Source organism: Chiloscyllium punctatum, chromosome 35, assembly GCF_047496795.1.
Source record: "Chiloscyllium punctatum isolate Juve2018m chromosome 35, sChiPun1.3, whole genome shotgun sequence".
Taxonomy (NCBI): Eukaryota; Metazoa; Chordata; class Chondrichthyes; order Orectolobiformes; family Hemiscylliidae; genus Chiloscyllium; species Chiloscyllium punctatum.
The window spans coordinates 9,562,484-9,589,462 of NC_092773.1; the positions used below are offsets into that span (position 1 = coordinate 9,562,484).

General features: G+C 52.1%; 1 protein-coding gene across 3 annotated transcripts; it reads right to left on the reverse strand.

The window, feature by feature from the left end:
* Nucleotides 1-26,979, reverse strand: ddhd2 (DDHD domain containing 2). 3 transcript variants are annotated; one of them, XM_072553926.1, is made up of 17 exons: nt 26,579-26,978; nt 24,281-24,582; nt 23,062-23,275; nt 20,740-20,933; nt 19,391-19,480; nt 17,350-17,542; nt 16,325-16,466; nt 14,686-14,894; nt 12,703-12,809; nt 10,740-10,829; nt 10,382-10,477; nt 9,943-10,104; nt 7,724-7,879; nt 6,427-6,529; nt 4,801-4,977; nt 1,929-2,094; nt 1-725 (listed from the first exon to the last, which is right to left on the reverse strand). In XM_072553926.1, exons 2-17 carry the CDS (start codon nt 24,569-24,571, stop codon nt 644-646), a joined length of 2,472 nt encoding a protein of 823 aa, XP_072410027.1. In that variant the 5' UTR covers nt 24,572-24,582; nt 26,579-26,978; the 3' UTR covers nt 1-643. The 3 variants fall into 3 exon arrangements, with proteins under 3 accessions (XP_072410027.1, XP_072410028.1, XP_072410030.1); XM_072553927.1 differs by having other exon boundaries at nt 20,740-20,930; nt 26,579-26,977; XM_072553929.1 differs by lacking the exon at nt 1,929-2,094 and having other exon boundaries at nt 26,579-26,979.

Sequence of the window (26,979 nt, forward strand, 5' to 3'; positions counted from 1 at the left end):
AAGAGTGAGAGAGTGTGAGTTGTTTATTGCTGGTACAAAAGGTAACATTGCATTAGGTTCCCCTGATAGTCCGCCCTTCCTCCCCTCCCCCAGAGTCAGTGCTGCGTTTCTCTTTGGAGTGAGCGCACAGCAGTGAGACAACACAGCCTGAGAGCAGTCCAACTTGGGAACCTTGTTAGTCGGTCACTTTACTGGGAGTTTCATTTTCTGAATCTCAAGAGGAAACTCATTCATCAAATGAGACGTGGTTCTCCTCAAACCTGCTCATCACCCAAGTGGAATTTTAACGTGAAAATAAATAAGCCTGTGTAGATTGGTCCATGTAGTCCTTGCATTGTCCATACAGCCCCCTCATCGGCAGACAGGATCCAGTTGTGAGTTTGTGGGTGAGTCATTTCCCCTTTCCTCCCCCATGGTTGGGTCTCTCTGGGAACACGCCTGCTATTAGCTGTGCTGTTCAGACAGGTTGGCCATCAGACCTGAGCTCCAGGCCCTGTGGAAGACACACACAGACAAAGTTGGGATCAGTTCAGTGTTCCTGCTGCCCCCGGAGAAGCGGAGCCAGATAAGGAATGACGGGCAATGTGCTCTGGTTCCTGTTAGTGTCAATCTGATGGGTGGTGGGGGCTCTTGTCGAAAGCCATCAGTGCTGCACTTGTTCCAAGGTGACTCCCAACATTTGGTAGATTTCCTTCAGAATTAACAGTGCCATGTCTTCAGACTCCCTGCAATGACCAGACAACAGGATTAGCTCAGTTCCGGAAAGGATGAGGACCGCGTTTTAAACAGCAGAGGGAAACAACAGGGGCAAGGATTTGAAACTGTTCAATGGTCTGACAAGATCTAAGAGTGCGTCACAAAAACATAGGGTTGCTGAACGGAAATAGTGATCAGACAGGCAATGGGACAGGGGGAATCAGACAGATAGGGGTGGGGGGGGGGGGGGAGGGCAGACAGACAGGGGGGATGGGGGATCAGAGAGACGGGGGGGATGGGAGATCAGAGAGACGGAGGGACTGGGAGGTCAGACAGACAGGAGTGGGGGACTGGGGGGAATCAGAGAGACGGGGGGGATGGGGGGGTTCAGAGAGACGGGGGGGATGTGGGGTCAGAGAGACGGGGGGGATGGGGGAATCAGAGAGACGGGGGGGATGGGGGAATCAGAGAGACGGGGGGGATGGGGGAATCAGAGAGACGGGGGGGATGGGGGAATCAGAGAGACGGGGGGGATGGGGGAATCAGAGAGACGGGGGGGATGGGGGAATCAGAGAGACGGGGGGGATGGGGGAAATCAGAGAGACGGGGGGGATGGGGGAAATCAGAGAGACGGGGGGGATGGGGGAAATCAGAGAGACGGGGGGGATGGGGGAAATCAGAGAGACGGGGGGGATGGGGGAAATCAGAGAGACGGGGGGATGGGGGAATCAGAGAGACGGGGGGGATGGGGGAATCAGAGAGACGGGGGGATGGGGGAATCAGGGAGACGGGGGGGATGGGGGAATCAGAGAGACGGGGGGGATGGGGGAATCAGAGAGACGGGGGGGATGGGGGAATCAGAGAGACGGGGGGGGATGGGGGAATCAGAGAGACCGGACTGGGGGGTCAGACAGACGGGGGGACTGGGGATTCAGAGAGACAGGGGTGGGGACTGGGGGGGTCTGAGAGACGAGGGGACTGGGGGTCAGACAGAAGGGGAACCTGGGGGGGGGGTCAGACAGACGGGGGACTGGGGGGGTCAGACAGAAGGGGAACCCGGGGGGGGGGTCAGACAGATGGGGGACTGGGGGATCAGACAGAAGGGGAACCCGGGGGGGGGGGGGGGGGGGGGATCAGACAGATGGGGGACTGGGGGATCAGACAATCTGAGCGTGCAGAGGGAGGTCAGTCCCTTGACCCTGTAGCCCACCCCTTACACACACTGCCCTTACCAATAACAGAGGTGACTCTGCAGAGCAAACAGGTACTCGTTAAAACTCTCGATGGGTTTCTCCTGTAGCACGTAGTCAATCCGATCTCCTCCGTTCAACATTCCTATCTTTACCTGTTCCTTCTCCTCCTCCTGCACTGGGCAGCTGCTGTCTGTCTCCTCACCAGCTTCAAGACAAACACAGCAATACCTCAGACAACAACCACCTGTGTGTTTGTGTATGTGTGTCACTCACTCACTTGCTGGGTCTGTCTGTCTCGCTCAGACCCTCACCCTCTCCAACCCATGCATGGGAACTTTCCTGCTCTGCTCCTCTCACATGGGAGGGGCTGACTGACCAGGATTCTCCCCCATTCCCCCCCCGCTCCCCCAACTCAGCCTACCTTTCACAGGCGCAGTGGGGGCAGGCAAAGATTGATGTGTTAGAGCACCTCAGGGAGGACACACACACACGCACACAGTTACAAAATTGTAGGCATGTATTGTACCTTTGAGAGAGAGTGAAAGCTGCTAAGGACTGATTGCAAGCACAAAGTGTGGTGAAAAATTTGAAACAAATAGCTGAAACAGTGTTGCTACGTTCCACAACAATTCAAATTGAGCCATTTAAATTATGCCCTAAGATACTAAAATCAAATCGCATTTGATTTTTACTCTTTTGAGGACATCAAACCAATCGATGATGATCCTCTGTTTTGGGGTATAAAAATCAGACATTTTGAACATTTCGCCAGAGCAGCAAAGAGCACCAACAGACTGCGCCCCACCAAGCCACATGGGGCCATAGAGTCATAGAGATGTACAGCATGGAAACAGACCCTTGGGTCCAACCTGTCCACGCCGACCAGATATCCCAACCCAATCTAGTTCCACCTGCCAGCACCCGGCCCATATCCCTTCAAACCCTTCCTATTCATATCCCCATCCAAATGCCTCTTAAATGTTGCAATTGTACCAGCCTCCACCACTTCCTCTGGCAGATCATTCCATACACGTATCACCCTCTGCGTGAAAACGTTGCCCCTTAGGTCTCTTTTATATCTTTCCCCTCTCACCCTCAACCTATGCCCTCTAATTCTGGACTCACCCACCCTCGGGAAAAGACTTTGCCTATTTACCCTATCCATGCCCGTCATAACTTTGTAAACCTGTATAAGGTCACCCCTCAGCCTCCGACGCTCCAGGGAAAACAGCCCCAGCCTGTTCAGTCTCTCCCTGTAGCTCAAATTCTCCAAACCTGACAACATGCTTGTAAATCTTTTCTGAACCCTTTCAAGTTTCACAACATCTTTCTGATAGGAAGGAGACCAGAATGGCATGAAATATTCCAACAGTGGCCTAACCGATGTCCTGTACATCCGCAACATGACCTCCCAACTCCTGTACTCAATACTCTGACCAATAAAGGAAAGCATACCAAACGCTGCCTTCACTATCCTATCTACCTGCGACTCCACTTTCAAGGAGCTATGAACCTACACTCCAAGGTCTCTTTGTTCAGCAACACTCCCTTATACCATTTTATGGTAAGGTCCTAAAGTCCTGCTAAGATTGGCTTTCCCAAAATGCAGCACCTCGCATTTATCTGAATTAAACTCCATCTGCCACTTCTCAGCCCATTGGCCCATCTGGTCCAGATCCTGCTGAAATCTGAGGTAACCCTCTTTGTTGTCCACGACACCTCCAATTTTGGTGTCATCTGCAAACTTACTAACTGTACCTCTTATGCTCGCATCCAAATCATTTATGTAAATGACAAAAAATAGAGGGGCCAGCACCGATCCTTGTGGCACTCCACTGGTCACAGGCCTCCAGTCTGAAAAACAACCTTCCACCACCACCTCTGTCATCTACCTTTGAGCCAGTTCTGTATCCAAATGGCTAGTTCTCCCTGTATTCCATGAGATCTAACCTTGCTACCCAGTCTCCCATGGGGAACCTTGTCGAACGCCTTACTGAAGTCCATACAGATCACATCTACTGCTCTGCCCTCATCAATCTTCTTTGTTACTTCTTCAAAAAACTCAATCAAGTTTGTGAGACATGATTTCCCACGCACAAAGCCATGTTGACTATCCCGAATCAGTCCTTGCCTTTCCAAATACACGTACATCCTGTCCCTCAGGATTCCCTCCAACAACTTGCCCACCACCGAGGTCAGGCTCACTGGTCTATAGTTAGTATTTAGTGAAAACAGCTTGGTCAAGGAAGGTTGTTTAAGGAGTATCCCAGAGGGAGGAAAGAGAAGGAGAGTGGGTGGGGTCCTGTCCTCAGGGGATTCCACACTGGGAGGGGCTCCAATGAGACAGCAGTTAGGAATGAGAATGGCTGAGAGACCCCAACTAGCACAGCACAGAGATCGGAGGGGTGGGTTTAAGGTCAGATGGCAAAGATTTAAAAGGGACCTAAGGTGCAACGTCTTCACTCAGAGGGTGGTGCGTGTACGGAATGAGCTGCAAAAGGAAGAGGTGGAGGCTGGTACAATGACAACATTTAAAAGGCATCTGGATGGGTATATGAATGGAAAGGGTTCAGAGGGATATGTTAATTGAGGATATCTGGCCAGCATGGACAAGTTGGGCCGAAGGGTCTGTTTGCATGCTGTACATCTCTATGACTCTGTGAGTTAGTCAATTGGGGTAAACGAGGGATTTGCGTCAGTTCAATTATATTTTTTGTGTGTGTGTTTGTGTGAGAAACAGAGGGAGAGAGAGTCACAGGAGCTGGCTACAGACTGGTTAATGTTCCATCACACTGCTCCAGTGAGGCGTGGCAATGCGCAGACACAGGGATGCTCGGTTTCTAAGGAAGCATGTTGTAAAAAGCAGACGGGCAGTGTGAGAGAGGGCAGGGAGAGGGAAAGCAAGCACTACCTTGAGTCTCCTTGGCTGCTGGTTCATTGGTTTGATAACCCACAGTGGATGTATCAGTTGGCAGCAGCTGGGGCATGGGGGACTGGATGCGGGTAAACGATTGCCAGGCACTCCTCAGAGAACAGAATAGACCGTGCTTCAAATCAGAACCCATTCGCGTCAGACTATCCTTCAGTTCTGTTTGGGGAGAGGAAATAAAACAGATAATGTATACATCCAGGAGAGAGACAAGCTGATGTGTAAACTCCTGCTCAAAGACTGCTCTCAAGAAACCAGAATGGCAAGTAGTTTCACAAAAGAGAGAACTCTTCTGCTCTGCAATTTACCAGCATCTGTTTTCACTTGGAAGCAGTGCTTGTTTCTAATGAACAGCTATCTGCTCAGTGTCCAGGGCAGATGTTCACACACACAGGGCACAGAGACACCCTGACACACTGTTAGGGACCAAGCTAAAGCCTCTCAAAGTATTTTCAGAAGGTAGCCCAGACCCTAACGTTTTCTTATTGTAAAGGTAGGTGTGAAGTGGATAGTCCAGGAGTGATACAGCTGGTCAAACCACTCGGCTTTAAGCAAAACAGCATTTATTTACCCACTACAGTTGAATCACAAACAAAAGAATACGGAATTTAGAATAACTTAATTATTGGAAAACTCGTCAGGCTTGATAGTTAACTGAGGAGCTGTTCCAATTCCCGTAACATCCCACAAATGCACCCCTTGGCAAAAGGTAAATTCAATCACTGGTTCCTCCAGGCAGGAGAGATTTCAGAGACAGAGGCTGGAACCTGTTTGCACTGTAGCAGCTTCTGACTGCCTGCTCCCAGCACCTTCTCTGGTACGGCTAAACCAAACCAGAAATAACCTCAACTGGGAGAACTAGCCAGCGCTGCAGTCGGCTCTTTGCAGACATTTTGACACCTCTGCCTTTACAACCTCTCTTTTTAAAAAACCAAGGACAAAATAACCATTTTAAAGTGATGGCACCATCACAACACCCAAACAGGGACATAACACCAGAGACAGGGATTGATGCATGCACAGATAGGGACATGTTGACACACTGAGACAGAGACCCATAATAGGTCCAGCCATCTGCCCAAACAAGGGGACAGAGTTGGGTTGAGAGTTGGCCGCAGAGACCCAGCCCTGCTGTAGGACTTGGCCTTCAGTTCGGACAGTGGAGCTGAGAGGAGCACAGGCTGGAAGGAGCAGTGAGTGGGGATTTCAGGGACTGTCTGACATGGTCATGCAGGGGTGCAACGGAGACCCTGTGCTCAGTGCTGACCACATCAGGCCATAGCCACCACCCATTGCCAAAAACATGGGACAACCTCACCCAACGTACAGGAGAAGGAAGCTGGGATATTGGAATAACATGCCTGGGTGGGTGGCAGAGAATGGGACAACAGCTGAATCTTCCTCCCATCTCCCCCACCTCCAGTTCTGGTCAACTGGACATCCTCAGGGCAATAAGGTGGACCTGATTACATTTGAACACCGTGCTGAGGCCAGGGAGATTCTTGTTGATGGTCAGGTGGACACCCAGTGGAAAAAGACTGGGGGCCTGCCTCAGGTTTTTGGGTGAGACCACCCCCCGCCTCTCTGCCCCAGAGTGTGGTGCCTTACCCAGGTGCATTCTCTTCCTGCCCTTGTGGTGAGGGATCAGCATGGGTTCCAGTTCAAAATCCGGCACAATCATTGGCTCGATCCTGTAGGCTACTGGGTCAAACTGCAGGAGTAAAGACAGACAGACACAAGGTCAAAGGGTGTATAAGTTAAATTCCTGAAGAAGGGCTCATGCCCGAACCGTCGATTCTTCTGCTCCTTGGATGCTGCCTGACCTGCTGCGCTTTTCCAGCAACACATTTTCAGCCCAGCATTTATAACCCATTCCAGTGAGCAGTGAACAGTCAACCTCAATACTACAGGTCTGGAGTCACATGTTGGCCAGATCAGGTAAAGATGACTTCCTAAACCAAAGGGACTTTTCTGACAATCGACACTGGACACAGTCTAAATTCCAGATTTTCACTGAATTCAAATTCCACCATCTGTCTTGGTGGGATTCAAATCTGGGCCTTCTGATCATTAGTCCAGCCTGTGGATTAAACATCCTGTGATAATACCATTCGGCCATTGCCTCCCCCTGATATTCCCAGTTCAGAATCCTGAGGCAACTCTCTCCCCTCCTGAAGCCTGTCCACCATCTATGAGGCACAAGTCAGGAGTGGGATGGAATACTCCCCACTTGCCCCTGAATGGGGGCAGCTCCAACAACACTCAAGAAGCTCAACACCATCCAGGACAAAGCCCCCACAAGCATCCTCTCCCTCCCCCACCGACGCTCAGTAGCAGCTGTGTGTACCATCTCCAAGATACACTGCAGAAATTCACCAAAGATCCTCAGGCAGCACCTTCCAAACCCACAACCACTTCCATCCAGAAGGACAAGGGGCAGCAGATACATGGGAACATCACCCCCTGCAAGTTCCCCTCCGAACCTCTCACCATCCTGACTTGGAAATATATCGCCGTTCCTTCAGTCACAACCCACAGCACATGGACTGCAGCGGTTCAACAAGGCAGCTCACCCCCACCTTCACAAGGGGCATGTGGGGATGGGCAGGAAATGCCACACCACTCCTGCCCTGGATGGGAAACGGGACCAAGTCTCGTCTTGTGCGTTATGGATGCTGTCAAACAGTGTCTCCCTTTCTCACTCAGAAACTCCCGATAGGTGACTGTGGGGGTCTCCCGTTGACCCAGTTCTCTAGGTCATTCAAATGGCTTCAAGTCCCTGTGGAACCGACAGACAGGGAGGGAACGGAATAGGGTCGGAAGTGTTGGCACTCTCCCTGCCATCCCCCATAATGACCGTTTGGATGCTGGGACCAGAGCAGGAATCACTGAAACAGCTACTCACAGGGTGATAAATGTTGAAGAATCTCTTGCACGTTGGGAAGGTGTAGTTGGGGTCAATCCTCTTCAACCCTCGGACAGTCAGAAACATTCCAATTGGTGAACCAAATGCGAAGAAGATATCTGGTTGAAAGCTGATGGGTGGGTAGTTGACCGAAACCTGCAGGGTGGTGGGTGGGGAGCGGGAGAGAAAGAGCACAAGGGCAATCTTTTCACCATTCGGCCCATTTTGGTCGGGGGAGCTGCAGCTGGAGCTCCCCCTTGGGTCCCCAGGTTGAGGGGGACAATGAGAAAGCGCTGACCCACAGGAGGAAGGGGACGCAATCGCATTGCATGGTGGGCAATCCGTGGCAAGGGGCAACACCGATCCTCATCGCCAATCCCGCCCCGTCAACCCTGTTACTGAAGGTGGCGGTTAAAGAGACGTTTCTTCACTCAGATGGTAGTGACCTCGGGAATTCTCCCCCACCCTTCCTCCCAGGAGAGGGGTGGATCCTCAGTTGTGAAGGTGCCTGCTCTGGGAGTCTAGATTTCTTCAGCAATGCTGTCAAGCGACCAAGAGCACAGGTGCTGAACACAGCTCACCATCAACTTCCCGAGAGCAGCTCGGGGTGGGCAATAAATGCAGGGCCCACTCAGAGACATCCATATCCCCGATTCAACTAAAATAAAGCACAGCACGTGCTGCTGTTTGTACACCTGTATCTGTGACCAATAACAGCTAACCTGAACAACATAACCTGACAGATCAAAGCCAAGTCAGCACTAACCAGCAATTGGACAAGTTGGATGTGGGGACAGAAAATAATCTCATGACATCGGGGAAGACCCTAAAAGAACTGGGAAGAAGTTGCAGTGAAGAAACAAGAAATTCACAAACAGACAGGGATAGGACCAAGGTTTGGCAGATGCATTTTAATGTGGATAAGTGCAAAGTTGTTCATTTCATTAAGAGGATTGGAAAGGCAACTTATTATCCAGATGGACAGAACCTTCGGTGTGCCGCAGTGCAGAGGGATCGGGGTGACTTCCAACATTCACAGAACGATCCTTTACAATTACACCAGGTAAGGGGGAGGTCAGACAGAATTACAGCATTCATTGCAAAACAAATGGAACATTACAGTAGCAGAGCATTAGTGACACTTCACCTGGGTGTTACACAGAGTTTTGGTCCCTTTGCCTGAGGAGGGATGTTGTTGTACTGGGTCAGTTTGGGGGAGGGTCACTGGATCGATTCCAGAGGTGACAGGTTTGTCTTCTGAAGAGAGATTGAGCAGTTTCAACTGCAACTATGCTGCTTCATCAATAACGTTAGGTTGTCCTTGGATTTTTATTTTTCAGAGGGGTTGTAAAGACACAGATCTTTATCTCCTCAACAAGGCTTTCAAGTTTAAAAAAACAGCTTTGCTTTGGTCTGGTTTTCGCAGGGAGTTAGCTGTGAAGGTGCTGAACCCAAAGAAGCAGGTTCATGCTGATCCTCCCTCTCTCTCTCTCTCTGACATCTCTCCTGTAAGACCCAGTGTTTGATGTTCCCTTTTGTGCCAAGGGCTGTTTATGGGGATTGTTGCAGGATCTTGGACCAGCATCATTAAGGTGGGATAGTCTGTTGGTTTTCGGATGGGTCAAGTTATTCTGTATTCTGTTCTCTCTTGTTTGTGGTTCATTCTGTAAATAAGTTCTGTCTTGTTTAAAACCCAAGGGATTTGCACCAGCTGCATCCCTCCTGGAATATCCACTTATCACTTGCTTGAAACAACTGGAGAAGTTAGGGTCTGGGTTATTTCTTGAAATGTTTTGATAGGTCCACCCTGGTCCATAAGAAAACCAATAATCTCTGGAGTTAAGGAGAATGAGAGGGGATCTCATTGAGGGATGTAAGCTGTGAAAGGCAGCTGACAAACCAGATGTGGAGCAGATGCTTCCAAATGTGTGGTCAACACTTCAGGAGAAGGGGTAGCAGGTTTAAAAGAGGTAGAGTTACTTCCCTCAAAAGGGTCATGAATCTGGAATGCACTGCCCCAGGGTGGTGGATGCAAGGATACTGAACCACACAAAGGAGGACACAGAGAGATTTCTACATAATAATGGGCTGAAGGGGAATGGGAGAGGGATGGAAGCAGAGTTGAAGCGGAGATGTTACTGAATGACAGAGCGGGCGCGAGAGGGGCTCCTTGTTATTCTGAGCTTATCCAAAACCGGGGACACAGAGAAGGAGCTTACCTGACCAATGCCGACATCGAACTGCTCGTAGCTGACCGAGGTGATGCTGCTGGTGGACAGCGGGCGCTGGGGGTCCTCCCCACTGCCTGCCTGCTCTCTGGCCTGGCTGCTTTTCTCTGGGACAGGCCTCACTGCTGGCTCACCCATCTGGTCCTGCTTCTCCTGTCGCACACAGGGAGGAGACCAGTCAGTGAGGGAACTCATGGAGAGCTTGACAGATCAAGAGGGCCACAGCGCTCCCCCTTCAATTGGGGTGGGGAGGGGCTCACTGCATTCTTCTACCCCGCTTCGCCAGCCCCCTGTAGTCCAGTCGGATTGCATGACCATTTGCCAGTTGACCCTAGCCCAGACCGGTACCTACCAGTTCCCCTCTCCCTCCCCTGCCTCAATTCGGGTACTGAGGCAAGCCCCCCTGGTGACGCAGCAGATCCTGGTGTACCTGCGCTCCGACCATCTCCTTCGCCAGACTCAACAACTTCTTTCTGGGTCCCAGGGGGATCCCCAACTCCTTCAGCTCAGCGTCCGAGCAGATCACCTGGGGAGAACAACACGAGTGAGACTGAGGGACTGGTCCACTTGTGGGAATCCCTCCCTCCAGAGCCACCTGCCAGACAAACTTCACATCGTCTCTTTGTGAAGGGAGAGGTGGGGAGATTGACAAAGACCGAGGAGGGGATGGAGGAGGCAGGGTTGGGGGAGGAGAGTGGGAGACTGATCCCAAAAGCAGTGGGACTGACACAAATGGAGGGAAAGGAGACAAGAAAAGAAATGGGTGGAGATTTGCAGTTGGTCCTCACCAGTGACTCCAGATCCAGTTTCTCCTTTTCCAAAACACCCAAAAATTCCCAGAGTCCATGTGCCTTCAGAACCTGTTCCAGACTGACATCCTGGGGGAAGGAATGAGAAAGTGCTTCAGTATCGTGCTCCAGTCTGGGCAAGACCCCCAGACACACACGATACTGAGGTCAAGTAACAGCAGGATCATCAACAGCAAGAGGCAAGCATCCTGAACGGATTCAGAAAAGCAATGTGGAGCTGAAGGATGTGGGGGGAGAAGCAGGAATGGGGCACAGAATTGGATGATCAGTCAGGATCCCGCTGGATGGCTCACCGGTCTGAAGGAGGGTCAAATGGCATCCTCACCTCTCTCCCACATTTCGGTGACTTAGAGTAGCAATACTTCCCTGTGACGGAGGTTCAAGGTTAACTTTTCAAACTGCAGGTCGATAAAACGTGCACCAAGAGGTGGCCCTTCAGCCCCTCTCGGCTGTCCCGTCCCTGCTAGAATCCGTCACACAGCCTCTGGCCCACTTCCCACAGCGGCTTCCCCTATCAGGTCACCATCACCGCTCTCCCAGCTCCCCGTCATAGGTGACCGTGCAGGTTTCAGGGAAAGAGAATGCTCTGTCCCCTTGGCACGGGGAACCCTTTCAGCTCGACAAGGTCCTGATTAAGTGCGGGAGCTGCCACACTCCCCCCGCCAGGCCCAGGAAATGGCTGCCTTCACCTTCACCCAGCTCTAAAGGCTGGTCCCACAGCAGGGTCACCTCCACCACAGGCAAGCACAGAGACAGCCAGCACCACAATCCACTGCACACCAACCGGGGAGCAGACCCTGTGCTGTTGGTGCCTGAATGCTCCCCCATGGGAGACAGCCCACAGCCACTCCCACCCCCATCCCTGTGCCAGACAGGAGCTGTGGATAGCATTGGGGCGGAGACTCCTGCACTGTTTCACATCCAGTGGCACAGGGAGGACCAGCGGTCTCTGTCTCTCACATCACCCTGCCATCAGTGCGTTGGGGATTTCCAGGTCAATTCTCAGCCCACACCTTCCTGTGATGGTCACAGGTGAGGCACTCGAGCTCAGAAGCGGGGACAGTCCCCAGTGCACACCGAGGACTCCCGGGACAGTGTGGTGACCTCCCATGCCTGCTCCACCATCCTTGTGCTGTGAATGCGGGGAGGTGCCTCCCAACAGGAGGTGACATCTCACTTCCACAAGGAGGCGATCAATTCCATTTGGATTGGAGTCAGTTCCTTGTCGCGTGTGCCTGAGTACAGGGAAAGCTTTGTATGTGAGTAAACCACAGTAAGGACATACTTGGACCGACAAAGGCATACAAGCTTTACTGGGTTACATCAACACGAACAAGAACAACAATATTCGAAGGCCGCCCCACAGAGGTGCCGAGACTAAAGAAAGAAACATGGAAAATAGAGGCAGGAGGAGGCCATTCGGCCCTTTGAGCCTGCTCTGCCATTCAATATGGTCATTGGTAATCATCCAACTCAGTCCCCTGTTCCTGCTCTCTCCCCATGATCCTTTGCTCTTTTTAGCCCTGAGAAATATACCTCATCCCTTCCTGAAAAAATATGCAATGGTTTGCCCTCAACCCCTTTCTGTGGGTGAGGACTCCACAGGCTCCCCACTCTCTGGGTGGGGACATTGCTCCCCACCCCAGTCCGCAATGGCTCACCTCAGACTCTGACCCCTTTGGACTTGTGGACTCCCTGGATGTGGGGAACATCCTTCCTGTGTTTACCCTGTCCAACCCTGTCAGAAGTTTTGATGTTTCTATGAGACTCCTCCCCGACGCCCACTACCCCCCTACATTCTACTGAATTCACAAGATTCTGGTTCCCAGAACGTGTGCCAATCCCAGTGAAGACCCTTCTCGCAAACCTCACATCTCGTCCCAAGAGCGGGGGGAGGGAGAGACCGCGTTCAGCGCTTCCTAGATTGCCCACTCGGGATTACCTTGATGCAGGAGGGACAGTCCTTTCTCGCTGCGTGCCGACCCATGCTGTGCCCCTTGTGGTTGGAGGTGCTCTGGTTTGTCAGAATGTCAAAGAGGATCAAGGATCCTGTAAAAAAAAACGATGAGGCAGTGAGAGCCACGTCCACATGTGTCACGACTCTCCGTGTGGAGAGAATCGACCCGATTTCCCAGAAGGATTGGTGAGAGTGGTCTTGGCAATGAATCTTGATGAGGTTACCCCGAGGCAGCTCCACCCCACCCCACCACCCCAATGGGCATAGCAACTCTCAAAACAAAAAAATCACAGGGCAATCTCAGCCAATCACATGGCTTGGCCAACCATTCAGCGTTGGCTGGAGAGTCAATGGTTGGGTTGGTTTGGGAACATAGCATTCTTGTCTTGTGTCCTGACGAGTGCCAACTGCGATGTTCAGCACCATCGTCCCAGACAGGAATTTAGGAACAACCTCTTCATGCTGCTCACTTAGCCCTGACCAGTGCACGGAGGTCAAAGCACAATCTCGAGACTGAGTGCACTGCCTCCCCCCCCCCCCCCCCTCCCAAGTCTTACCTCCATGTTGAACCTTGAAAGTGGTCATGACTTCCCCCTTGGTGAACCAAAGAAGGGGGAAGAGATTCGACACAGCAAGGAGAGTGATGTTGCCCATCGCTGTTTTGTTACGTGTGTCGCCACCCCGCTCCCCACGCCCCCCCGCCCCCCCACCCCCCCTTACATTTCAGCTCCTGAGTTCACTCGGGAAGGTGTGATTCAAGGGAAAGTTACAAACATGGGAACAAAACAAGTCAAACAAAACGCTGAGATGAGTCTGAAAGCCAGGTGGCACGGTGGTTAGCACTGCTGCCTCACAGCACCAGGGACCCGGGTTCAATTCCTGCCTCGGGCAACTATCGGTGTGGAGTTTACACATTCTCGCGGTGTCTGTATGGGTCCCTTCCCACAGTCCGAAGATGTGCAGGTCAGGGTGGATTGGCCATGCGAACCTGCCCCATTGTGTCCAGGGATGTGCAGGCGAGATAGGTGAGCCATGGGAAAGGCAGGATTACAGGGATAGAATAGGTGTGGGCTCACTGGACCGAATGGACTGCTTTTACCTTGTAGGGATTCCGTTCTATTCTAATAAGCAGAGAGATTGAGCAGACGGGCCGAAGAGCCTTTTTCTGTGCTCTGCAGTACCTTACAGTGTGGGGTGTGGGGTGTGGGTGGGGTCAAGGTGGGTGGTCAGGTAACCATGGGCATCTGGTCAGTCTCTGGGAGAAGAGAAGGAGCCAGGAGGTGAGGAAGGGCTCAGCCCCTGACTATGATGGATGAGGCACCACTGGACACAACTGCAGGGGCTGTACTATCTATCAACCTGCAGTCCCACTCCCTCGGAACCAAACGCTAGCACAGGAGTCCAATCAATGCACTGACCGCAGTAATCCCACCCGGCGGGCGGGGGAAGGGGAGAGCTGGTGAAGAGAGCCAGCAGTGCGCCTCAGCGTTACCGAGACTGTGACCAGGCACCAGCCTGGGTCTTACCGAGACTGTGACCAGGCACCAGCCTGGGTCTTACCGAGACTGTGACCAGGCACCAGCCTGGGCCTTACCGAGACTGTGACCAGGCACCAGCCTGGGCCTTACCGAGACTGTGACCAGGCACCAGCCTGGGCCTTACCGAGACTGTGACCAGGCACCAGCCTGGGTCTTACCGAGACTGTGACCAGGCACCAGCCTGGGTCTTACCGAGACTGTGACCAGGCACCAGCCTGGGTCTTACCGAGACTGTGACCAGGCACCAGCCTGGGTCTTACCGAGACTGTGACCAGGCACCAGCCTGGGTCTTACCGAGACTGTGACCAGGCACCAGCCTGGGTCTTACCGAGACTGTGACCAGGCACCAGCCTGGGTCTTACCGAGACTGTGACCAGGCACCAGCCTGGGTCTTACCGAGACTGTGACCAGGCACCAGCCTGGGTCTTACCGAGACTGTGACCAGCCACTGAGACCCCTCCGCTGAAGTCTGGGTTGCGTTGCTGGAAGACGGTGAGCAGGCGGTTCATCTCATTGGCCACCGTGTCGACGATGGTCTGGCAGTAGGTGGGACTGTTGTAGAAGAAGAGATCCAGCAACGTCTGGTTGGTGAAATGGCGCAGACGGCTAATACTGGGCAGTGTAATTTTCCGAATGTCCCTGGAGTAGGGGGGGGGGGGGAGAAAGGAGAGCATGAGGGAGACATACCAATCTATGAAGGTTTACCCATGGCTGGGGGGGGGAGGGGGGCACCGACCGCAGGACACGCAACATGCCAGGGACACAGTTTCCAGCACGTCCCAAGGGAGCAAGACTCCAGGACAGGTCAAGGAGAGCCCAGAGGGTACAAGTGACCAACAGCAGGAAGGTGTCCACATCAGGGAACTCTGACTAGGCTGCTGTCTGTCCAGAAACCACCCATGACAGCACCCCAATGTCATTTGGGGTGACATTTCACTCAAACCTCACTAAATACCCAACCGCTTCCTCAGCAGGGCAGGGAGACCTGGATGCACATGTCACCATGGGGGGGATTAACATGGATTCCAAAAGCCCTGAGATGGACCAGCAGCAATCTCCCACAGTGTTCCTGCCGGGGAGCTGCTGGGTTCTCTCTCTCCCGAGGCCTGGTGGAGAGGGGAGCTTTTGAGGTGACCTCTCCCATGATCCCCACGCGCACGTGGTGGGACCTGCCGTTGTCACCGCAGCACCTGACCCTTCCTCGGAAATGCACACCAATACTTCAGCTCCCAGTGAAGCCCCCTCACTCGCCCACCCACCAGTCAGCCCCAGGCTTGGCAAGCTCTGAGGTAACCTGAGGTGGGGTGGGATGGGGGTTGGGGGTTGGGGGGGGCGCGGGGGTAGCGAAATGGCTCCAGGAACACAATGCAGAAGTCAGATCCAGATTCAGTGGACACAAAGCTGGGAAAACTCTGCAGACAAGTCAGATAGCACCCAAGGAACCAGAACCCTTCCTCAGGACTTGGCAGGGGAACTGGGGGAGGGGAGGGAGCCCAGATGTAAATACGGGCGGGGGAGAAGGGTAGGAGGGGGATGGTGATTGGTAGATGCAGGTAGGCAATTATGATGATTGGTCAGCAGGGAGGGAGGAGGAAGATGGACAGATCAGGGTGGGGGGGAAGGGAAGGGCTAGGCATGGGATCAGGCTGGGGGAAGGGGTGGAGGGAATTTGAAGCTGGGGTCAACTCTGTGTTAAGACCATAAGACACAGGAGTGGAAGTAAGGCCATTCGGCCCATCGAGTCTGATGGCTGATGGGTATTTCAACTCCGCTTACCCGCACTCTCCCAGTATGCCTCAATTCCTTGCAGATTAAGACATGTTCCTGCAGGGAGTGGGAATTAAAACGGATGCCAGCTGCAAGCTGAGGTAGATCACTGAGTGCAGAGCACAAATGCTCTGTGAACTGGTGCCTGAGTCTGCGTTTGGTCCCCACCCCACCACAGACAAAGCTCAGACAGACCTTGCACATCGCAGTGGGTGCTCAGCCCGCAGCATGTTTGCCCCTCCCCCTAGAGGCTGTGCCACGTGTGAGGGAGGGGCGAGGGTGGGCCAGTCTCAGATACTCACTCATCCACTCCAGTGGCGTCACCGTGCAGCGTGCAGTACCAATTCACGGGCAGAAACTCCACCCGGCCAATCTTCTGCTCCTCAGCCGCCCTTCTGAAGTGAGTCTGAAGCAGGCTGAGAGAGGCGTTGCGGAAATCATTGACTGTGACGAGCAGAGAGAGCGAGTTAGGCAGCAGCTTGAGTGGGCAGCTGCCCTCCGTCCACGCCTCTGGGAAGTGGGTGGGGCACGAGGCGTGGCGGTCATTGTGCCACAGACCAGGGGACAGCAGAACTCCTTTCCCCTCCCCCTGCCTGTCAGACCTGCTGCCAGTCCCTGGGAACACTGCCCTGACACAGCGACCACTCAAAGCAGCCGAGTCCCTCCAAGGTGTCCACAGGGAAAGCTGCAAGGACAGCAGGGGGCACTAGACTGACCCCGGGGCATCACTGGGACAAGGGAAAACCACCTGCAGCAATCTCCAACAGCATTCCCAACCAAAACTGCGCGGTCCACCCCAAAATCCCGGCTCCCCTACATCACCAGGTCTGTGCTGAGCTCACTATCTTGAAAGGGTGAAAGTGGGTACTGCAGATGCTGGAGATTAGAGTCGTGCTGGAAAAGCACAGCAGGTCAGGCAGCATCCGAGGAGCAGGAAAGCAGATTTTCTAGCACTTCTCTAATCTTGTCACTAGCTTGGACACCTTTTGTATTGATGCTCCCCTGCTCCCGCTGAAGAGCTATTCCTGAACAGCACCCGCAATGTGCTTCTGGAGAGGCAGCACTTTTGAGACACTTGACAAGGACATGATCAGCTTGAGTGTCTTCAGTGAGGTGACCACAATGCAGCGTGGAGGGAGGCAGTGATGTGTGGCCAGAATTCTGTGCAGTACCTCATGACCGAAGGCACACATGGATAGGATCCTGTCAGTCAACTCCAATACAGCACTCAACTCAACAGTCACCAGACACACAGTCCTCGGTGAGCTAAGAGTAGAGGCCAAGGATTTGGGGGTGTGGTACAAAGCGAAGGCCAATGGGAACTCACCGCACTGAATGATGCTGCGAAAGCGGATATCACACGCAGGCCCAATGCCGTGGACCATGAATACTAAATGGTCCACTTTGACGGGCTCGCCCACAAAGATATCTCCGTAGGTCTGTTCCACCCCTCTCTTCACAGACCACGGCTTACTCTGCTCCGAAGCAGCCGCGTTCCAGTCTTGGAAATGCATCATCAGCTGGGCCAAACAGAGAGAGGTGGTGGGGATTAGACAGGGAGTCACAAAGACAGCTCCAACAATCAGGCACACGCTGCTCGAACACGGCCAACCTGTCACCCACCCAGATCACAATATCCCCTCCGGGCTGGAGAGGAACGGGGAGCAAGAGAGTGGTGGTGGAAGGACCCAGTTGTCCCGGTCCACACAGGGACCAACAACATGGGTAGGACTAGCACAGAGGTTCCGCTGAGGGATTGTAAACAAGTCAGGGCTGAATCAAAAAGCACAACTGCAAAGATAATGATCTTCAGATCACCACCTGAGCCACGTGCTGAAGAAGGTCAGAGAGAGATCAGCCTGGGCTCAAGGACTGGTGCAGGTGAAATGGGTTCCACCTTCTCAGGGAATGGTCCATTGGAATCGGCTCCACCTGAAAGGGGCTGGGACCAAAATCCCGGCAACTGCGGTTTGTCAGTCAAGCTTTTAACTCGGGTTGGGGGTGGACTTGGAAGGGAACTTTAATGGATCAAAATGAAACGAGAGGGGGTGCCGGGTAACAAAGGGGCAGGCGTTACTCCAAGTGGGGGTCAGAAACACAAGTAGAAGGGTACAGCTGAAACCCAAACCAGAATAAATAATACCTTCACAGATTGCCCACTGAGCGACAATCATAAACCATGCCAAAATGACAAAGGTCATTTTGTTATTTGTTACTGAGTCAAAAGACAGACTATTACTGAAATGGAAAAAGACTCCAAAAAGTGCAAGCTAGAGAGATGTGGGTATTTCTCTACGTGAAATACAGAAAGTGAGCATCAATGTACAACAAGTAACAAAGGAGGCAAATTGAATTTTGTCCTTTATTGGTCGGGGTCTGAGATTTAAACCTGGCGAAGTCTTGTTCTAACATGCAGGGTGTGGGTGAGGCTGTGCCGGGAGTACAGAGTACTGTCTAGAATAGAGTGCTGCTGGAAAAGCACAGCAGGTCAGGCAGCATCCGAGGAGCAGGAAAACTGGTGTTTCGGGCAAAAGCCCTTCATCAGGAATGGAGGCCTGTATGGAGTACTGTTTCAGTCCTGTGTTTAATAAAGGATGTGCTGACACTGAACACAGTTCAAAACAGATTCACTTGGGTGATTCCTGGGACAGGGGGTGACTTATCGAGGTTCAGCCTTTCTTGATCAGGATCTGGAAGAATCTTCCTGAGAAATGTCAGACTGTGAGGGGGCCTGACAGGGGAGACCTTGAGAAGATGCTTCCAGCAATGGGGGATGTTTTCAAACTGGGGACACAGGAGCAGGATTAGGGGACTCTCTCTTAACCTGAGAGGCAAAAGGAATTTCATCTCTTAGGAGGGCAGTGAATGTCTGGAAGAAACTGCTGGAGAAGCTCCGCAGGTCTGTGAAGAGAAATCAAGAGTGAACGTTTCGGGTCCGGTGACCCCTCCTCAGAACTGGCGGTCACATGATGACACATGGCACTGAGTGAGGATCTCAGGATGTGGTGAGAGAACGTCCCCAAGGTGGGCATGCCTGGAAGAGATGTGGCAGTGAATCCTCTGCCCCAGACTGTTGGGGAGGCTAGAGCAATGTAAACCTTTCAAGAGAAGACCCACTGATCTCTGAAACATCGAGGAGTTGAGGGTGATGACGAGCCGGTACCATGGGGCAGGTCAGCCATAACCCTGCTACATGGTGGGGGCAGGCATGAGGGGCCGAATGGCCTACTCCTGCTCTTATTTCTTATCCTCAGTGATTGACCACTCAGCTCCAATCTAAACAAATTTCAATGTTCCAAAAGGGAAACTGGCTGTTCCATCAATGACCATGCAGGTGTCAGAAAGAGATCAAGACACAGTCTCAGTACCTTGGGATTGTGCAACTTGATGACTTCTCCACTTGGAAACTGTAATTTTTTGTTCCACTCGTTCGATGTTACTGCTTCCTTGTATGCTGCCTGTTGGGAAGAGAAGGTGATTTTGAGACAAACCGTCCCAGACAGGGAGACCCGACTTTGCTGAGCCAGCCAAACGCTCGCACAGTGCTGACTGAGGGCCAGTTTGTAGCTGAGCCCAGGGGATATCATTGCTCCTCTCAACCTCACACGGTCACCTGGAGCCAGGCTCCGCACTCCCCTCAGCATCAGCCAGATCGCACTCCAAAGCTCAGATTTCCAACAAGACAGCAGAGTCAGGAGCCCCTGACCATCTGACCACAGAAGTTCTGTGGCTCTGTCACCACAAGCTCTGAGACGGAGGTTTCCAGCTCTCGGCAAACGGAGCTCTGGAACGTGCTGCCAGCCACAGAGGCTGTTGTGGAGTTACTGCAGCACCACAACGGAGGCCATTCAGCCCACTGAGAGTGCTACTAGAGGCAATCTCCCTGCACTGGTTGAGTCAATATTGGGAAACTGCTGTGGTCACAGCTCATGGGTTATTCTCAGTGAGGGCAGGGCAGCTTGCCAAAACAGGAATTACAATTCCCACAGTCAGGAACGCCGCGGTGAAGGTTCAGCCTCAGGCAGCTGTGAATTAATTTTTCCCCAACCTCAACTCCCAGAGTTAAAACACACAGCACACCCTTAAGGCACTGTCACTCCTCCATTCTTGTACCAATTGGCCCTCCCAAGCCCAGTGACACTCCCACCTTCCACACAAACCAGTCTGACGTGACAACAGAACTAGTCTGCATATCGGAGCTTAATCCGTGGGGATGTGAAGTCAGGAGGACCCCCTGTTGTTCAGGATTTTGAGGATCTGACGAATGTCCTGAGTTCTACCAGAGTTCCTGGAATCTAGAGATCTGCTTTGTGTGCACTCACAGATAAAAATCTTCGTCCTAATTACCTGTCTCTAACAGAGGACCCCAAGCTCAGTGTAAAGTTAAACGCAGACAGGATTGGTAAATTGACAATTGCCAAGTTCCCCTCCGAACCACTAACCATCCTGGCTTGGAAATATATCACCGTTCCTTCAGTGTCACTGGGTCAAAATCCTGGAATTCCCTCCCTAAGGGCATTGTGGGTCCCTCGACAGCACATGGACTGCAGCGGTTCAAGAAGGCAGCTCATCCCCCAAGGGGCAACTGGGAATGGGCAACAAAAGCCAATGACACCCATGTACCCCGACAATCACCCCCTGAGCTGCAGGAAGGGTTTGTCACAACACTGAGACTTGGCGGGTTGTTGTTGTGATGATATTGGTGTGTGGAACCCACCTCGATCAGGTCACTGAGCTCCTCCGTGTATGGGTGGTAGCTGTTGTCTTTCTCACTTTTGAAAAACCACATACATCGCCTGACTTGACTGGGTGCCTCCTGCCAGTAAACAGCGTGCCTCGTGCGACTGCCCAGAAAGACATCATAACGCCCTCCGTCTGTTGGCACAGCCACGTCCTCCGAGTCCACTGCTACTGAAAGAGGACATTCGTGAGCAGGCACAACCCTGGTGTTTGGCATCTTTCTCCCTCCCTCTCAGCTTGTCGTACCACCCCAATCACTGTTCCCTGCCCCACTCTGACACAAACAGCATTCCAAACTTGTGAACACCCCAGCTGATGTTACCACCAGGCAGATCGACAGTCATTCAAAGACCCTTCGGTCCAACTCTTCCATGCCGACCAAGTTTCAAACTAGCCCCATTTGCCTGCGTTTGGCCCATATCCCTCCCAACTAGACTAGTCCCATTTGATATGGATGCACTTGATCCATATCCCTCCAACATCCTGTACAACCACAACATGATGTCCCAACTCCTGTACTCAATGGTCTGAGTAACGAAGGCAAGTGTGCTAACTGGCTGTTTGCAGTCTGACTACCTGCAGCACAACTTTCACTCAACTATATACCTATGTCCCGAGGTGTCTGTTCTACAACACTCCTCAGGGCCCTATCGTTAAGTGTGTAATTCCTGTCTTGCTCAGCTTACCAAAATGCAACACCTCGCATTTATTGAAATTAAACTCCATTTGCCACTCCTTGGCGGAAGTGAACAACATTCCTTCATAATCTTAGATAACGTTCTTTACTGTCTACTCTAGCACCAATTGTGCTGTCATCTACAAACTTACTAACCATGCTTCCTTTATTCTCAATAAAACTTTTATATAAATGACAAACAACAGTGGACACAGTCATGTCAGATCCCAGCCTGAATTCTGGCCTGACAGATCATTTGGTTTTGTTCATCATGGTGGTATTTCAATGTTTCTTTCAATTCCTGGTCTTGACAGCTTCAGAAATGCTTCCCTGATTTGTCACACAACTGAGCTTAAACGTTCTCAGCTTTAAAGAGCCGTTCAAAGTTCTAACCAAATACCTCTAGTCCAGAATTTTCAAACTAAAGCCCTTACGCTGAGGTAACCGATTTCCTAAAGATTCAGAACTTACACCTGTCTCCTGAATCCTGCATTTTTACAGCAGGATTCAGCTCACTCTTTTGTGAATTGCTAACAAAAGCTTTCCAATTTTCCAAAGCAAAAACCGTTTATTGATTCTTCTTCAGGAAAAGCACAGAAATGCCTTTCATTGGTTGCTCTCTTCAACCATAAAAGTGTAACACCACAAACAAATTCACACGGTGACAGCAGGAGGGCCCCCAGTCAGCTTCTCTCTGACAGAAACCTGCTGAAAATCATGGCAAGTTAGGAACTAAACTTCCTCATATGCATGGACCAAAACCCACATGCCACTAGTGTAAAATCCAAACTCTGAAAGTAAAAGGTACAAAGATATTTCTATAAATACAAGTCTTCCATCATGGAAGGTGGCACAGTGGCAATGAGGTCAGCTTGTTGACTTAGCGGTTAGCACTGCTGTTTCACAGTGCCAGGGACCCAGGTTTGAATCCAGCCTCAGGTGACTGTGTGTAGAGTTTGCAAACTCCCCCTGTGTCTGCGTGGGTTGCCTCCAGGTGCTCTGGTTTCCTCCCACAGTTCAAAGATGTGCAGGTTTGGGTGGATTGGCCATGCTAAATTGTCCATAGTGTTAGGTGCATTCGTCAGATGGAAATGGTCTGGTGTGTTACTCTTCGGAGGGTCGGTGTGGACCGCTTGGGCCAAAGGGCCTGTTTCCATGCTGCAGAGAATCTAACAATTTAAGAGAGAAAGACAGAAAGAGAGAGAGAGAGACATAGGTCTCACAGGTTGTTCTTTCTCTGCCTTGAGGAGGGGGGTGCCTGGGGCTGCAGAGGAAGTCTCACCGGGTCAGTGTGACAGATGTATTCTGGCCTCTTTCACGTCCCCAGTTTTTAATCATTCTGCCAGTGGACAGTGTACCTTCCCTGGACGCTAGGGCTCAAGAACTCCCTTTCTCTTCCAGCATCTTAACAGTTATGGATTGTGCCCTCCTGTCCCCCTTTATTGCTGGACACACAGGGTTATGTAGCTGTTAGCTGCCAAACACACCGGGGGGGTAGACCCTCCCTCGTCATTGCCTTCCCACCTGCCCTCCTTGTGTTCCTTGCTCCTTACTATCTGCCACCTCCCCGCCATTGGAATGACACTCCGGCCACACAGAGGGTTTGACATTGAGGGTCCTTACCAGGAGCTTGCTTCTTGGAAGAGCAGTGCTTGGTCTCCAACATGTGAGAGTCTGTCTTACTGAAGGGAGTCCAGTTGGGGTTGGCATCGTCCATCCTGCAGTGGAACCAGTGGGGCTGCACCGTTTGGTAACAGCTCTGGACCCCCTCAGCCTGCTGACTTGGCAATGTCGGATCAGGCTGGCCTTCCCCTGAACCCAGCGCTCCAGGCGGATCCTGTCAGAAAGATCAGAAGATTGGGCCATGATCTACATACACTTGAGTCCCACTGTCCTCAGATGGGATAGCTGAGGGGCCTCCCTTTGGACCCCTACCAATACCCGTGCCACTTCAACCCTCTCCTCATCCAACACCCCCTCCTGGCCACCAGTCTAAGAAGGTCTCCAGCAAATCAAGTGTTGGTGGGACCTGGACCCTCCCTGGCCGCCCAGCAGGGTCTGAGCCAGCCACATCACCGTGTGCCTGGAGTCACATGTTGGCAGGCAATGATTACTTCCTGTCCTGAGTGCCATGATGGAACGGATACTGAGGTGGGGAAGGGTCAGTGCGGAACGCACGTCCATTGGGAATTCAGGCATGGAGCTTTCCAGAGGCCAACAGCAAAACCAATGTGCACATTTCAGTCCCACTCCTGGGAACGAGTGTGCTGAGGAACAGCCCCCTTTGGCTAGCCCGAGGATGCTCTCAGATATACACCAGTGGCTCCTTTGTAAGAATCGCAACGGAACAACATGCGTTTCAGTGGTGCACGTTGAGGGCTGCAGACTATTCACAGTTTACCATGAGCTGTTTCAGATTTCCCCTGCCCCCAACTGAAGCAAGGGGCGTCGGATCTTACCCAGCCAGTTAACAGAGACAAAGCACTGCGGCTGCTGGAAATCTGGGACAGAGACAGACACTGCTGGCGGAATTCAGCAGTATCTGTGCGGAGAGAGTGTGAAGGCTTTGAGTGCATGACAGAAGCCAAACGATCAGCGGGATAGGGTCGGCCATGAGTAAAATTGTGAAAATTCAGTGGGGGGACAATCAGGAGATAACTTAAGACAGAGCAGTGTGAGATTTGCACCCTTTACAGTGTAATAATTTGATCCCAGCTCAGAGATGTTTGGGATCCTCCAGGGCTTTGTTGCACACTTCACAGTGCGAAGACTGGCTCTCCCTGCGCGTGGAGAGAATAAACGCATGCCTGCGACCATCACCTCAACTGGGGCCAACACCCACCTGGTGTGTATGGCTGGTATCTGGGAGGACCGTGTGCTGCTGCCCAGAATGGCAGATGCCCACGCCATTCCCCTCCTGCTGAATCTCGGCAACGGCTGCTTCCCCGGTCTCCTCGTGGCACTCCTCACCGGCACACGGGGGTTCGACATCAGGAAGAGATGGTCGTGCCGGTTGCCGGGGCGGGAGCTGGGAGTCGGTCATCCGCTGCGGTAACTCCCTAGTTGTGTCAGGAGCAAGGGGTGGCCTGGTACTGTTGCTGGTGGCATTAACAGGAGAGCTTTGCCTCTGCATGTCGACAAGATCTGAGGAAAACACACAGGCAACAAATCAACTTCACAATCTGATGCCACCATTCAACCTTTCACCTTTCAAAAGCTAACAATTATTGAACAAGTGTCTTCTGCCCTCTGAAAAACATTTCTCTCCAGAGAGAAATCTGTTTGTTTCATTTATTTTAGAAGTTGTTCAAATGTTGGGATATTAAGGAGATAGATACTTTCAAATATCAAAATTTTCTGTTAGTTAGCTTTACATCTCCAACAACCAAGTTTTTTTTCCCCCAGAATAAATTGATATTTCAGTTAAGTGTCGAATCCTGTTTGCTGGATATTTTTACTCCAAACCTAATGGAGAGAAAGTATCTAACTCTTGATGCAATTGGATAAAACATTTGATTTTATATTAAGATCTGTAGAGAGGTAGGAGCTGACAGAGAGAGAAAGTTAGTGTGCAGGAGTTCTGTCTCACTTGTTACAATATTTCTGTCAGTCTTAAATGTGTCTCTGTTGGTTACTTTCCCTCCTAACCCCCCTGGAAATACTTTCTCATTACTCACGAGATTTAAAAGCTTTTAAAAATATCAGAAGTGACCCCAAATGGAAACACTTATTAAAGTGACATAGGGGATAAGTGAAATGGCTGGTCAAATGATTCAGGGGTGATCTGATTTAAGGATTCGAGATATTGACAGGAGAAGACAGGGTTGATAAAGATAAACGAGATAAATCCCCACTGGTTGGGGATTCCACAACTTTGAGACACAGCCTGAGAATGAGGGCCAGACTGTTTGGGAGATGTCAGGAAGCACTTCTACACACAAAGGGTGGGAGAGGTTTGGAACTCTCTTCCACAAATGGATGTAGAATAAGTTGTTAACTTTAAATCCGTGGTAGATGTATTTTTGTTAAGTATGAAGGCAGGTAAAGGCAGATTTATGGAGTTAGGCCTCAGACCAGCCCTGATCTTATTGAATGGTGGAACAGGGTGAATGGCCTCCTCCTGTTCCTAACTGGACCTATCAATTCCACAGATTCAGGGAAGGGAGATCCAACATGTTCACTGAAAGAATTTGGGTCCAGACTCTCATTTTTAAAAGAAACTGTTTTTGGGAAATTGCCAGGCTTCTGCCAAGTGGGTCCAAGTTTTACAAGATCAGGCTTAAATCCATTTCACCCTCTTTGTGAACTTGGATTTGCTGTTTGGGACAGTCATCCCACAGGAATGACTGGAACATTCTGCTGGATAATTTGGAGTGGTGATTGTGTCCCTGGGAGACTCTCTCTCTCTCTCTCTCTCTCTCTGTGTAGAAGCTCCCCAGAGGGGTAGATGGGAGCAGCTGAAGAGTCAGCCCAGACTTTGCAAGATTGAGTCTCACCCAATTGCTGCTGTTCTCAGGTCTGGTGGGCATCACGAACAGCTCAGGGGTGGACACCAGTCTGAGGTTGATTCGGGGTGCGGGCTGTGGAACTCACCATGCTCCTGGTCAAATTCTAGACTCTTGTCTCATCAGCCTGTTCAAACACGTTACCGCACCAGACAGGAATTGAACCCCACCAGTCCTGGAACTGCCCCCTTCTCCATCTGCCCTCTGCGTCAACACTCACTAGCTCAGGGAAACTCGCCTGAAGACAGTCAAGCTGCCCAGACACTGGGCACCAAGTGCCCTGCCAGCATCTTGCCCACCTCAAACCTACCCCCGCACAAAAATGTAACCCCAGACCCCAACCACCCCCAGGACCAGGCTTGTTGTGGGAGTATGCTTGATGCCCACCCTCCATGTTGCCTCAGCCTCCCCTGTATAGGGGCAGGAGGCAGGGGGCAGGGGGATAGAGGTGGCCCGGGGGAAGAAGGAGACGAGAGGACAGCAGCTGCTTTCTGTCCCACCCCCCCGGACCTACCCCCGAGGATGAGACCGAGCCCCCCTCCCCCTCCCTCTCCCTGTCAAGATCAGAGGCTGTTGCTAAGGCCCGGCGCGCCGGCGCTCCTTCCCTCCCCCCCGTCCTGGCCGAGCGGCCTTACCTGTGGTGTAATCCCGGGCCTGAGGTGAAGGCAGTACCCGCTGGCTCTCCCAGCCGCAGTATCAGGGCCGGCCCACGGTTACAATGTAGCGCCCGGGCCGCTGCTGCTGCTGCTGCCGCCGAAACTTTGTGTCCATTCGGAGTCCGCTTCGAACCCGGAGCCGCTTTCAAACAGATACACAACCGGTCCCCACCCACTCCCCCCTTCCCAGAACAGGTCCTCCCTACCCAGCGGGCCAGCCACTGCCGGGGGGGGAGGAGCATGCGCCCCACCCCTCCCCAGGGCCTGTGGCAAGAGCAGTGTATCTGTCTCAGGGTGCACCCTGCTCTGCCTGGGGACTCACACCCTCTGGTTGTTTCTCTCTCTGTCTGGGACAGTGTGGAGGCTGGGGGGAGGTCTGG